Genomic DNA, 14,988 nt, shown 5'->3' with positions numbered 1-14,988 from the left:
GTGAACCAACTCTAATAATCTTCTTCTTATCTTGTCGACAATATTTTTTCTAACTTACATTACTATTAATATATAATTTCCTCCTAGAATCAATTTCTCCTAAAAATGATATTCCATCCGTTTTTTAAAAATAGCAACTTTTTCTATTTTAGTCCGTTCTTTAAAAATAACAAACTTTCAAATTTTCTATTTTAGGAAACCTTTACGCCTCTATACATCAATTTATTTATCACTTATACCACTATAATTAACAACTTAAAGTGAACTTCATGAATCACTAACATAAATTTCATTACTTTTTCTCTCTCCCTCTCTTACTTTATCAAATTATCCGTGTCGTTTCAAATGTTTCTAATTTTAAAAAACGGATGAAGTACTATATATGCTAAAAAAAATTGCGCTACTTAATAAATTCTTAATGAGTAAATATAAGAGAATTAAAAATATTTGATGATAGTAAAGAGGGGTAAATATTTACCTTCTAGTCCAGAAACTTCTTAGTATTTGTTTTTATACGCCGCCTGTGTATGAGTTTGAATCTCATCATTTTACCAAATTTCATTTTCCCTTGAACGTCGAAAACCCCCCAAACCCAAACCCTAGCTCCTCTCCGCTCTCAGATCTGTAAATTTCATGGGTTCCAAGCGCTCCGATTTCGGGGATGGTGCGAGCCCTGGGTTCGTATTTCTCTCTCTTTATCTATTCTCTCTATATACGCGTCCCTGTAGCTAAATGCTTTTCCGTTTTTGTTTCGACAGAAAGATTTTCATCGGGGGATTGGCTAAAGATACTACTCTAGGTTGGTATTCCTGTTGATAATGCATATATTCAAATCTTATTATTTTATTTAATTGATTTGTATTCAATTCTCAGATACCTTTGTAAATTATTTCGGGAAATATGGAGAGATAACTGACTCAGTGATTATGAAAGACCGGCACACAGGGCGGCCAAGGGGTTTTGGTTTCATAACCTACGCCGATCCTTCCGTTGTGGACACTGTTATCGCTGAAACCCATATCATCAATGACAAACAAGTGAGGAATTGTTTTTTAAAGCTATTTTGTTTAGATGGCATTAGTATGACTGTTGGTGTTAGATGGATATCCTTTATTTTTTACATAGTAAAAAACAAAAAACTCCATTGGTTGATAAAATTGAGGATAAATGCTGTTGATGTATTATGTGAATGATGCATGCTTGCTAGTTGCTACAACCCTCCACTTTTCATTGTTTCTCAACTCACTAATATTTTTGGCCAGGTTGAGATAAAGAGAACTATTCCAAAAGGATCTGGCGATTCTAAGGATTTTAAAACAAAAAAGATATTTGTTGGTGGGATCCCCACTTCTGTCATTGAAGGTGAAGTTTTTCTTGCATTAGCTGCGTTTCCAACACTCTCATATTTGTAATGCTCTTTCAAATTGTCCTTTGAATTTATCCTCCACTTCAAATTGTTGTATACAGATGACTTCAAGAGTTTCTTCTCAAAATATGGAAAGGTGGTTGAGCATGAGATTATTCGAGATCATGTGACAAAGAGGTCTCGTGGCTTTGGATTTATTGTGTTTGACCATGAACAAGTGGTTGACAATATTTTAACTGATGGAAATATGATTGATATGTCAGGCACCCAGGTGAGTTTCTCATCTCTTTAGTTTTGCAAGTATGAAACTTTGTTGAACCTGTATGGGATAACTCCCTTCAATTGCTATAGCCATCAGACCCTAGCACTATTTTACCTGCCCATTATATAATTTTAGCTAGTCTAGCAACCATTGGGTAAATTCTACTCCCATTATAGAATCAGGATATGGGTGTCCTGATGCAAAATTGTAATTTTTAGTCTTATCTGGCACTGTTTGCAGGAGGAACTTCTAGGTTAACATGCTTCTTTGTTGTAGGTTGAGATCAAGAAAGCTGAACCAAAGAAACCCTCAAACCCTCCTCCTGCTCCTGCATATGGTAGTGATTCTAGGGGACGTGGCTATGGTGATAGTTATGGTGGTTTCAGCAGCTCATATAGCAGTTTTGGCAGTGGTGGTTTTGGCCCTGCCTCTTATAGGTCAATGGGATCGGGATTTGGTAGTAGATTTGGTGATTATGGTGGATATGGTAGTGGGAGTGAGTTTGGCAGCCGTTATGGAGATTACCCTAGTAGTGAATTTGGTTATCGAGAAGCGCCACTTAGCTATTCTGGCCGATTTGGTTCTTATGGTGGAGGCTTTGGTGGGGGGTATAGCAGTGGGCTGGGTGCCTATGGTCGTGGAGGGGGTTATGGAGGTTATGGTGGAGCTGGGGCAAGTGGTGGATATGACTCAGCCCCTGGTGCTAGTTATGGTGGAGCAGGAGGGGGAATTTATGGAGGTAGAGCAGGTTATAGTGGCAGTAGTCGATATCATCCTTATTCAAGATAGATGTCCTTTAAGCATCTTGTAGGAGTTCTCACATTTCTCTTGGCTATTGCTTCTCGCCACTTGGAGTTGACTAGATTTTCAAAGTACTAGCAAGGAGATGATCTGTAGAAGACTGGAGAACCTTAGTATTTTGTTGTTTCTTATTCACTGAATTCTAAGTTTTAAGAATCTCATTCAGACGCTGTTAAGCTTTCTAAGCTAGACATCTTATCCTGTATGAAATGTATTTTGTTCTATTTTTAGTTAGAATCGCCTTCTGCTTTTTTAGGTTCTACCTGCTAGAATTTAATGTTTATCTAGAATTTAGTGTACATGCTCAAGTGATCTGTGAGATGATGCCTCACCAGACATAGCACCTCAAGCTGTTTTTGGATCTGTGATTTGTGTCCAAGCTTTCTTGTGTGTTCTTTGGAAGTTCTGGCTGGATGTGTTATAGCTTCTAGTTCAGGTAGAATCTCTTTAATGTTTCAATTACATTGATTTTAGTTGAGTGTTGGTAGAGAAAGCTATGAAATACAAACCTAGTAGTTTGGGTAGCAACCTTATCAATTTTTCAGGGATTAATCTATTGACTTAGTATGTTAAATGCTCATTCTAGCTACAGGTATTACGATATCTCATGACCTTGTATTTGCATTGCAAATGCATATTTGTTGCTTTACTATTCTTCATTGCAGGAGACCTGGGAATCTTGCTGCTAATTTTAATTTGCTATTTAATTAGTTTTCCATACATTGTCATTTGTAATGACTGCTGAAATTATAACTCTTTACAGATATCTGAGTTTATTAAGAAATATGTTATGGTTTCAATCTTTTTGTTAAGTATGTTCCGAAGTTAATATATTGTGTAGTCTAAACCATAATTTTCCGTGTGTTTTTGATGAGCTTTTGGTAAAGTGTATCTTACTAGTAGTTTATAACGTTTTATATATTTTTTTGTTTCTGGAGTTAAAAGGTTTGGAACAAAGGGATCTTGAAGTACGAAATCATGCAAATATACAATTTATTACTACCACGAATCATATTGATTAATACTGAAGCTCGCCTGTGGTATGTTTTATTTTGATACTGGTATTTTTGAAATGCTTGGGCCATTACAAATCTACATTACTCCTTCTCCCTCCTGTTCTCATTAAATGTCTCATATTTTCCTATTTGGATGGTCCAAATTCCAATAAATGTCTCATTTCACTTTTACTATTTTTTGGTAATGGATCTAACATTTCATTAATTCATTTTCACTTACAATTTATTATAAAACTGGAGTATATAAAAGTAGGATTATCATTCCACTTAACTTTTTCCACTTGCTATTACTAACAAAGTTAAATAATTTCTTAAAATTTGCACTGATCAAATATGAGTCATTTAATGGTTTGTTAAATAATTTCTTAAAATCTACACTAATCAAATATGAGTCATTTAATGGGATTCGGTGGGAGTACAATTTATTTTGTACTCCCTCCGTTTCATAGTAATAGGGGCGTTTTTCCATTTTTGTCTGTTCCATAGTAATAGAGTCATTTTCCTTTTTAGTAAAAGTCAACACATTTTTCCACATCTACTTTACTCTCTCTTAGAGCATCTCCAAAGGGAGAGGTAAACTAATATAACTATCATATTTATCTTTTTTTCGTGAAAAATCATTCTCCAAGGGGAGATGTATTTGAGAAGGCATTATACATTTTTCCATTTTGAAGAGGTATCTTTACCTCTCCATTGATGGAGAGGTAAAATCATATAACTACCATATTTACCTTCTTTTCATTAAAAATCATTCTCCAAGGGGAAATGTATTTGAGAAGGTATTACACTTTATGTTTTTTAATGCTTTTGTATATTATTTTATTTTTTTTAAATGATACCTTTCTGTATACCTTTTATCATTGGAGTTGATTGATTTTTAAAAAGGTATATTGCACTTTTTGAGAAAGTATAAACATGATATACCCTTTTCATTTACCTTCTCCCCTTGGAGTTGCTCTTATTTTTTTCTATCTTCATCGCTCTACCTTTTTTATTTTCCACTTTATTCTCTCTTTACTTAATTCACCTAACACAATTTTTCTTAATCTTCATGCTGAAAAGTTTTGCCTCCATTACTATGGAACGGAGGGAATATTTATTATGTTGTTTGTTAAAACATCCACTATCATGCATGTCAAATTAGCAACTTGTCGCTTACTATTTTCTCAAAATCAACTATTGCGACACTTCAAATTATTCAACCGACCCCAACATATGCACCTTTCGTCCCGTAAGATGAGTTATATTTGGTGTGGACGAGTTTTCGAGATGTAAAAGATAGTGAGTTGAAAAGTTATTAAAATATGGGGTTCGCTTTTTATATTGATTTTACAATAGAATATGAGTGAAGTGAGTTAGTGGAATATCATAATATATGATCTATTTACTATTCATGGTAAAAGTGAAATGTGGCTCTTATTGTGGGACAAATTTAAATAGAAAAATGCGATTCTTATTTTGAGATGGAGGGAGTATTATTTATGTATCTTTATATTTATAATTTATTTTAAAAATCTCGAATGTGTGATAAAAGTAAACATTTAAATTGAACATTTAGCATTTGATCAAAAGATGAATTTAGATGGAAAGAAAAAAAAAAAAAAGGTAAAAAGGAACAATGAAAAAAAGATGAAATTGGAAGAAAGGAAAGAAAAAGGTGGTGTGTGTTAGTATTATTGGGTGTGGAAAAAATTACTAAAAATAGCTAAATATTGACTTTAATTAATTGAAAAATTATTAAGAATATCCAATTTTATGGAATATAGAGATTTTTGGCGTGATATGGTATTTAATCGAAAGATTTAGTAAGTTAAAAACATGAATTTTCATATAATGCTATACCGTGTCATATTAAAAATATGTGAGTAGTATATATTGGAAAATATAAATATAGTTATATACACAATTCCTCTCATTATAAGTGATCTATTTTTCAATTAAAAATTTCGTTCTATTACTTTAAATGACACTTTTCTTAAATTAGAAATGCCAATCTATCTACGATATTTTCTTTATTACTTTAATTTCTATCTATTTAACACACAACCCAGCATAACTTTCATGCCGAATGAGTAATATTTCACTTAGAGTGAATTGGACGGAGTAACAAAACATTAATTTATTTATTATGATGTTCTCAAACATTATCTTCAATTTTTTTTATTTAATATCATTTTTATATAATGGGATTTTGCTATGCCATATCGTAAACCAATATGTTGTAAAAGTTCAGTATAACTAGGGCTAAGGAAAAATACTGAAATACCGAAGTTTTGGTATACCTTGATTTTCGGTACGGTGTTATACCTTACCGATTTATGGTATGAATGTTCATATACCGCTGCACTTTTCTCATTTTTCCCTTCTCTTTTTATTTATCTGAATAGCAAGGAGCTAAGACCATTCCAATGCCCCATTTCGCTATGCATAAACTAAACTGACAATTAAGATAAGCACGAAAAATTGAAGCTTCTATAAATGCAGAAACGCCCAATACATCATCAAAACTCATTGCCATGGATAAAGAAAAACCGTTTCAACATCGAAAAATACTGAAATTCGGTATATACTGTAAATTAAGATAGTATACCGTAAAATATAAACATAATTATATATAAAATATATTTTATAAATTTTTATTATAAAATATGTTTTGAATAAATAAAATTATGAATAAAATATATTTAATATATATTTAAATTATAAAATATAAATAATATTCTAAAAACTCAAATTATCTATTTTCATTGATGTTGAAAGTCAAGTGTACTGTAGAAGTACGATATACGAAACTTCGGTTAGTATACTGAATATGAGGTACACTATTGGTATGGAATTTCGCCATACTGAAAATAAGGTATAGCGAAATATTTTAGTAAGGCTATAGTATGATTTTTTCGCATACCAAATTTACGGTAAGATATACGGTATGGTGGTTGCAGTAAGGTATACCGTACCTACCCCACCCTAGGTATACCTCAAGTATGATATGTTGAATTTCAGTACGACATACCAAAAAAGTACTATGGTGTCAATAGTGAAATTCACCATACCGAAAAATGTGATACAACGAAAATTTTGGTGAGGACAAGACATGGTTTTTTTCTTATACTGAATTTTCGATAAAGTATCCAGTATGGTGATTTCACTAAAAGAGTATTGTCCCAACTACACCTAGGGATGAATCTTACGCCTTGTACAATTAGAGTTGGATAGTTTTTGTGGGATTGAACGTGAAATAGAAAAATAATATTCCCCCCGCCCACGAAAAATAGTCCCATTGCTTCATTTGGTTATCACTAAATATAGTTTCATTCCAAAAATAGAACGTTTCTCTCATATACTTTATTCCTATTTTTTCTCCTTCTCTTTCTTACTCTACCAATTTCTCTAAATCTTGTGTCGTTCATCTCTGGGTCTAGTGGGCCTATCTCAAGGGAGTAAACCCTAAGGGGTTGTTTGATACGACCTTTTACTACTAATTCACACTAGTCTCTGGTCAAACACAGATGTTTAATACAAAAAATGTGTTTCTCGCGGCCCGTGTAAATACACGCTTCCCAAAAAAGCCCAACACTTTTATCATGAATATCACAATTATATTATCAGCATTCAGGCCAGGTATTTAAATCTGCATCAATTATCATGTCAAGATTATATGAATAATTGACTTCATTGCCCTCAATTTCATTCTTCCCAAGCTGATTTGCCCTATCATAATTTATCTTTCTTCCTCAAACACACAGCTTGTGCGCAGTGAATGAAAACAGGTTAGTATCTCGTTCAATTTTTTTCTATCCTCGTTCAACAATCTCGCCGATGTTGTTTTTAGGGCTGAACTAATTGCAGATTTCACTCGATTCGTGAAATTTTCAAGTTTGAATTATCTTCCCCCGCATAGAACTCTTCGATTATGCTTGCTAGAATCCTTGACACATACGATGAGTTAACCATATCTTCCCCTCTGCCATGTGTCTATTACGGTCATTTGATTTGTGTTGATGAATTTTTCCCTAAATTAATATGTGGTTTATTTTTAAATTTTTGCAAATTTGTTCATCATCGCAGAGTGTTTATTTGGTCATTTAACAAAGATAGGATTATAATCCTTTGGGATATGTTTGATTTAATTGAATTAGTTAAAACCACTATGCACGTTTTAAATTTGAATTATTTGCTAAATGATGCAGATTGTATCCAGATTGGTTTAATTGATTTAGTTTTAGATTTTTGAGTTTTTCGGTTGGTTGAATTGAACTAGTTTACCAATTTATTGGTATTTGGTTGGTTTAATTGAACTAGATTCCATCCCTGCATATGCATGTGTTGGGTTACTTGAAGAAGAGTGAGGCGTGGTTTGTGCAATTGCAGTTTATTTGTTTTTTTTTTTCGTGTTAGGTTGGTTTATGGTTTAACTGACGTAGATTTTTCTTGGTGGAAAATGCTTGTGATTACTCACTTAAATTCTATTCTATTAATGCAGAAATAATTTGAATAGTAGATTCTGATATACCCATAGTGATGGAGCATGCCGATGGACTGTCAAGTGAAGCTCTTGTTGTGATAATCTTTGATATTATTCGCCTACATCAATTGCGCATTACGTGTTGCCTTCATACATATGGTATGTTGGAAATGTCAACTGGGATTTCGTGAAACTTACCGTCTCTCCGACCTCAACCACGTTCAGCAAGATCTTCCAAGAAGCAGGCTTGAGCGGGAACTAGAGTAAAAAAAAAGCGGCAATGCAAATGAGGAGAAAACCCAATCTATATTTTAGGTCAATATGAGAGGAAATAAGGTAGAAGCAAATTATATTGGGGTTATATATGTAAAGTAACAAGTCAGTAGTACAATGTCTTGTATTAGACGGTGCTCTATCAAACATATGTGAATGAAACCAGGAAAAGATTGTTTCTTGGTCAAGCTCAGGAGGAGTTGATTATAATCTTAAATATTTTCTTGAGAATATATACATGGTAAAAATATCAAACACACCCTAAAGATAAAAAAAGATTAGAATGAAGATGTTTTTTTATAAAATGAGAGCAACTCATTTCTTCTAAAATATCGTCACACGTCTTTTAACTCTACAGTATTGGTGGATCTTTGAACCCTTAAGGACAATTTTTTTTAAATTCTTGCATTTTATTTTTTTTCTTTATGTTATCTCTCCATTATTTTCTCTTTCTTCTTAAATTTATCTTTCTTTATTTTCTCACTCTTCTTTAATTTATCTCTCTCATCTGTCTTATATCTCTTCTTCACTCTACCATATCCTTCATTGCCATCGCTTTGCCTTGCACATTTTTGCTTCTAGGTGATAAGTATGCTACTCCCTCCGCTCTACGGTAGCGGATGCATTTCTTTTCTACACACGATTTAAGAAAAAATGTATTACGTGAGTTAAGTAAATGAAGAAAAAAATAGGAAATGAAAAAAATGAAAGATTAATAGAGAATAAAATAAGAGAGAGTAAAGTAATTGAGAAGAAATGTGTTTACTTTTACAAAAAGGGAAATCACTCCACCACTATGAAACGTACCAAACTGACAAAATGACTCCATTACTATGAAACCGGGGAGTATTTAACTATAAGTAATTACTCTTTTATCCAATAGTGGTCTAGTTCAAGAAAATTATTTATATTTATGGAATAAATTTCAAATGCCCGAGTTTATTTAAAGAATATTCTCTCTGTCCCAAAAGAATATGAACTTTGGGTTCGACACGGGTTTTAATACAAAATTAGTAAAGTAAGAGGGGTAGAGAGAAAAAGTAATTAAAGTATTGTTAATGGAGAATGACTCTCACCTCATTAGAGAGAAAATAGTTTCCAAAATTAGAAAGTGCATATTCTTGTGGAAAAAGGAAATATTGCATATTCTTGTGGGACGGATGGAGTATATTTTTTATAAACCTCATGTGGATATAATCAAATTGGATTCTCTCGGGACACGATTTAGTGCCATAACAACCCTAACACCACTAGACATTAATCACAACTACCAAAGATAACCAAGATTTTTAGGTCATGAAAATTCTCTACCCTTTGATAAAGCAAATCGGTGCATAGTTAATGTCATATGCCTAATGATAAATCAAATATTAAGAAATACTCCATCTAGCTTATTAAAAATGAAATATTTTTTCTTTTTCGGATTATCCTATTAAAAATGAAACGTTTACTAAAATGGTAATACAATCATCTCTACTTTTCTCTCTCTTATTTTATTCTCTGTTCATTAACTCACAAAACAGCAGTACATAAGATCCCATGCCAAAAAGTAAAAGTTTCATATTTAATGGGACGAAGGGAGTAATTATCATTGGGACCAGTGGCGCATGATTTTAATGGTGGGGATCCAAGCCAGTGTTCCTAGTACTACGACATTTTTTTGTGTTGACGAATTAGAGAATCAATTACAAAAGATAGAAATATGTGTAAGGTAATTGTGCATAGATGCAATAACGCCAACGTAAAAAAACAAACTTGTTGAAAAAGAGAGTTTTAAAAAATAAATAAAATAAAATATAAATTATTGAAAGAAAAGGAGACTTGAATTGAATTCTACATTGTAGCAATGTTAAAATTTAAAATAAAACAGTGATACTATAAATAAGAACACGTAAAATAGAAAATAGAGAAATCAATGTAAAATATAATAAAATTTTTTGTAATTGCTCTTACAGTGAGAAACATAAGGGAAAGTAAATAAGAAAAATAAGGGAAAGTAAAGATGCAAGAAGAATCAGTAAAAAAGGGCTAAACCTTTATAATCAAGGAGTTGTCTTGCTGCGAATCGATCCCTCGCCAATAAAATGTCATGGTTGGAAGCCAACTACGCTACAGAGTCATTTAGCACAATAGTTAATATAGATTATATATACTCATTTGTAAAATAGTTGGGGGTCCCATGGGTCCCCTGACCCTCTTTAAGTCCGCTACTGATTCAGACCTCATCTTTCAATAATAGCAAGAAAAATTTATCTAATTATTAGATCGATTCAATATTATACCGCACTAGTGTTATTAGTTTTCTTAGGTAAGAAAATTTTCGGATTTACACTGCAATTATTATCGATAATAACATAAGTGGATATTATCTCATTGCCCTGATATGTCCCACAGGGCGAACACCTAAATAATCATTAGTAGGAGCTATTTCTTCTAAATTTTATTTAAAATATAATAATGTGTAAATTAGTTCATTAATAGAGGCTTTTGTATAATAGCCTACATAAAATTGATATTAAATTAAAAATTTTACAAATGAAAAATAATAATAATAAAAAAGGTTATTAGGAGCTTTAGCCCCTAGAGCTCTTCATGTGTGTCTGCCTATAGTGCTCCATGCTCCATTGCCCCATAATATTATCTCATTGTTCTGGTGTGCCCCACGCTCCAACAACACTAAGCCAAAGTTGAGTACCCACCGTCCGCAGAGCTGAAACAGCCACCGGATCAGCATTACACCGGCGAGCCTAGCTGCCGCTGGTGACCGTTAACGTAAACACCATTAACACTTAGATTTTAGAGTAAAACTAACCATCATCTTCCACCTCTTGTACTCGTTATAAAATTAAAATAGAGTACTATATTAGTTTAGTGAAGTAGTGAAATGAATATAGAGTAGTATATGCAATGACAGGTCCTCTCTCCCACTTCTTACACAACATTATACAGGCTTTTCATTTTATTTTTGTACTCGTGTTAACCATAGCCAGTTTGAGTATTGATCAACAAAATTTCTGCTCTACAGCTGAAAAATGGTGTATTACAGTCTGAGTATCGATCAATAAAATCTTTTCCTTTAGGAACCTACAGTCTTGTGGAACAAGACGCTTAGTAACTTCCCCACCAAAATTATATATCACCCTTAGGAGTTAGGATACAGTCTACACATTCTGTTTTCCGTTTGCTGATTTCTTTCAGGAAATGGAGTGACAAATTCACTCTTTAGATAAAATAGTCCTTGTACACATTCGCTGAGTCAGAACCATGAAATAGAAGAGGAAAAATCATTTCAGCATCTGTAATCACAGCCGGAACTGCTCTATGAGCCTCATGAGGCTATACGTCTCAGCATCTGGCCTACATCCTCCCAAAATCATCCTTCTAAGAAGATTAGGCTCGTATACCTTCGCCTTCACATACGCCTTAATCAACGTATTATACACGAAGCTATACCTACTGTAGTTCACACTCTTCAACTCTTCAAACAGCTTCTCCACATTCTCCACATCCCCATCTTCTGCAAAAACCCCCATTATCGAATGTGTAGTTTCCAGCCACGGACTCGATCTCCTGATCCTAGCGCTTGCCACAAACTCTGCACCTAATTCAAGAGTTCTTATAGCTTCCTTCAGCAGCCCTGCTCTCGAGCAACCAAGTGCAAGATGCCGAAACGTTATTGCATTTGCCTTGCACCCACTCCTCTCCATGTCTTTGTACAGCCCCGTGGCTTTTGTGATCAATCCGTTTCTGCAATACACACCGATCATCGAGTTGAACTGCTCACTCGACTTCAAGCCTTTCTCAGTGACCATCTCATGCCACAGCTCCTCTGCACGCCCAAGATTTCCAATCCTACCAAAGGCTTCAATTGCCAACAAGAAGCTCTTGCCCCGGACGTAAGGAAGGGCTTGAACCTTCGACCACATTTGTTCAACCTCCTTCTCATTCCCCAAATATCCATACAGTATCAAAAGAATGTCGAGTGTAGACCAGTTATCCCCGATCATAGACTTCTTGATGATCTCCACATAAGCCTCACAAGCGGTATACAGCCTGGCTACAGCATGAGAGACAGCCAAAATGCAGTAAGATATCTCGTTTGGTTCCACCATCATCTGCTTCATGTCGCCAAAGACTCTCACCAGGCCTTCAATGTTGTGGTCACTGGCTTCAATCTTCATCAAGATATTGTAAGTTGAGACGTGGCGGACCACTTTATCAGCTTTCATCTGAATCATGATCTTCCGAATTGCTTTTCTCCGGCTGGGGGAGGAATGCAGTATTATCAGGCGGTTGAAAGCTAAGTACGATATGGGATGGCCTAACTCCCTCATCTTCTTCATGTATGCCAACGAGAGACGTATCAACCCTTTTTCCAGGCATCCGAGCACAAGATTGTTGTAAAGCAGCTCGTTTTGAAACTCGGATGGGATTCGAGTGAAGAGGGCCTCACCTTGTGCCACCCCATGAAACTTAATGGTGAATTCTAGCAAGTAGGAGTAGTCTAGCTCTTTTGGCTTGTAAGGCCTCTCCCTTATCACCCACTCCATCACCTGATATAAATTATAATTCCCATAAATGCAACTACTTTGTTAACTAATACTCGGATGTCCCACTCTAAATGACACATTTCTAAAATTAGAAACACTGCTCTCTCTACATTTTCCCCTATCTTACTTTATTCTCACCATTTAACTCACAAAACAGTCACTACAAAAAATCTCGTGCCGGAATAGAAATGCTCCACTTAGAGTGGAACGGAGTAGTAACCATAAAAGATCATAAATATACAGTTTTTAATATGAATAAAGGATCACGAGAAGAGGATGAACAAATTGAAGGAAAAAATAAGATGCTAAAAATGTTCAGTTAGGAATTTTATCAAACAGTTGGCCCGCACAAAATCACAGAACACTGACCTCTAGAGCGCGTTTATTGGATTTAAGCCTCCGCAGACGGTTGATCATATGGAAAATATCGCCTCTGTGGATGGGTAAGCCATCGCCCATCCAGCGGCAGAAGGCGGAGGTGACCGAATCTCCTTTGGACAATTTCTCGATTCTCCAACTTAAACTCTTGGCTTCGCCATCTTTGGGTTCGCTTTGAGTTCCGGCCGGTGGTCCTTGGGTGCAGAAACTGAGAATGTTGGGGTAAAGATAGGGGACGTTAATTCTTCGACGAAAGGTGCTCTGCTGGTGAAGAACAAAGGCGATGACTCTCATGCTTCACTACGCAACTCTCATTACTTGATACTCCTTGTTTGTTTTCATCATTTTTTTACTATTCCAATAAATACTTCATCCGGTCCACAATAGAACTAACCTTTAGTGCAATAGAACTAACCTTTAGTGTGATGTCCATTTTTTTTATATTGGTTTAAGAGCATCCGCATTGAGATGCTCTTCCGGACAGCGTAGCTGTGCCGTCGGCATGGCTAGAGCGACATGCTCGCCATTGCGCTCTCCCTTCGGCACGGATGAGCTCGACGCCGAGAGCTACGTCCTTGGGGACGAACGGGCACGTGGCGGCTTGTGGCTGGGCATCACCCACTAGTCATTGTAATTTTTTTTTATTCGAAAAATCTTAAAAATCAAATTTAAATTTAAAAGATATTTTCCTACTTCCTCATAAAATATATCAATTTTTTCTCTACTATTAATTTATTTTTTCATTTTTTATCAAAAATTCACATTTTCATCTATAAATACATCTCATTTCATCCAAAAAAAAAAAAATCACAATACACCCAACAACTCTTTCTCTCAAACTCATTTTCTCTCAAATTCTCACTCTCTCTCTCTCTTGCAAACATGTCCAACGAATACCCCTCCGGGCTCCGGTGGATTGGTACATACCCTCCAAGTGCAATTGGATATGATCCCTAACCCCAACGAACAACCGCCGTCGAACTAGTCTTTTTCAAAACTTGAAATGTGTACTTTTTTTAATATTTCAAATTTAAATCATGCAATTTAAATTTCTACGGATGTAATATTTAATTTTTAGGAATTTAATTGTGTACTTTTTTTTTTTTTAGTTACTTGTAATAGTATTTTGGGTTTTATTATTGCATTTTAATATTATGGAAATATTTTTAGTAATTGAAATATTTAAATTGAATTATAGAATTGTGTGACCCATGAATAGTGTTAGAGCATGACTTGCGGAAGACCACAGATACGGGTGTGATGCTCTTGTAGAAGAGCATGAATAAAAGTGGGTCAGGGGCCAAATTCCAATGTGCTATTGGAGACGAGTACGAATGTGGATGCTCTTAATATACTCCATTCGTTCCAGTTTTGGAGTCACATTTTTCCATAAAAGTTCGTCCGAGTTTTAGAGTCACATTTAGAATTTTTGATATTTGGTCATACAATTTTACCCCATTGTTCATCAAAATTACATCAAAATGTCATTATCTACATTAAAATAAACCAAAACAAAAATAAAAAACCAAAAAGTAAAAAATGGACCCACCTTCAACCAACCCACTTCATTTATTATACACTCCACCATCTCACTTCATTAATTACACACTCCACCAATTCTTTAAAACCCGTGCCATAACTAAATGTGACTCCAAATGTGGGACGGATGGAGTACTATAGTGAAGAGAGTTAGTTGAATATGAGACCTATTAACCATTTATGGTAAAAGAGAAATGTGACTCTTATTGTGGGACTGAGGTAGTACATAATCTATCTCTACAAAAAATAATCTCAATTTGCTATTTTGGGTGTCCGTGAACAATAGTTTCATTTCAAAAATGGAAACTTTTGTCTATATTTTATCAATTTTACTCATT

General features: G+C 34.5%; 2 protein-coding genes across 2 annotated transcripts; one reads left to right on the top strand and one right to left on the bottom strand.

The window, feature by feature from the left end:
• The first annotated feature begins 522 nt into the window (after positions 1-522).
• On the top strand, positions 523-2,659 carry LOC125222723 (RNA-binding (RRM/RBD/RNP motifs) family protein). Its single transcript, XM_048125488.2, has 6 exons — positions 523-677; positions 759-799; positions 874-1,037; positions 1,263-1,362; positions 1,468-1,637; positions 1,905-2,659. Exons 1-6 carry the CDS (start codon positions 634-636, stop codon positions 2,415-2,417), a joined length of 1,032 nt encoding a protein of 343 aa, XP_047981445.1. The 5' UTR covers positions 523-633; the 3' UTR covers positions 2,418-2,659.
• An 8,522-nt stretch (positions 2,660-11,181) lies between these two features.
• On the bottom strand, positions 11,182-13,478 carry LOC125219047 (Tetratricopeptide repeat (TPR)-like superfamily protein). Its single transcript, XM_048120902.2, has 2 exons — positions 13,103-13,478; positions 11,182-12,736 (listed from the first exon to the last, which is right to left on the bottom strand). Exons 1-2 carry the CDS (start codon positions 13,403-13,405, stop codon positions 11,486-11,488), a joined length of 1,554 nt encoding a protein of 517 aa, XP_047976859.2. The 5' UTR covers positions 13,406-13,478; the 3' UTR covers positions 11,182-11,485.
• Between the last annotated feature and the right edge of the window lie 1,510 nt (positions 13,479-14,988).

This window comes from Salvia hispanica, chromosome 1 (genome assembly GCF_029641045.1).
Source record: "Salvia hispanica isolate PSC_SH4W2 chromosome 1, Shi_PSC_v1, whole genome shotgun sequence".
Classification (NCBI taxonomy): domain Eukaryota; kingdom Viridiplantae; phylum Streptophyta; class Magnoliopsida; order Lamiales; family Lamiaceae; genus Salvia; species Salvia hispanica.
Note: the sequence above shows the minus strand (reverse complement) of the source record. Positions and strands in the feature narration are given on the sequence as shown.

Excerpts from the sequence above, each read along its gene's own strand:
- LOC125222723 (XM_048125488.2), top strand. The coding sequence starts at position 634 with ATGGGTTCCAAGCGCTCCGATTTCGGGGATGGTGCGAGCCCTGG. Across the intron at positions 1,038-1,262 it reads ATATCATCAATGACAAACAA|GTTGAGATAAAGAGAACTAT; the intron begins GTGAGGAATTGT and ends ATTTTTGGCCAG. Across the intron at positions 1,363-1,467 it reads CCCCACTTCTGTCATTGAAG|ATGACTTCAAGAGTTTCTTC; the intron begins GTGAAGTTTTTC and ends TGTTGTATACAG.
- LOC125219047 (XM_048120902.2), bottom strand. The coding sequence starts at position 13,405 with ATGAGAGTCATCGCCTTTGTTCTTCACCAGCAGAGCACCTTTCGTCGA. Across the intron at positions 12,737-13,102 it reads CCAATAAACGCGCTCTAGAG|GTGATGGAGTGGGTGATAAG; the intron begins GTCAGTGTTCTG and ends AATTTATATCAG.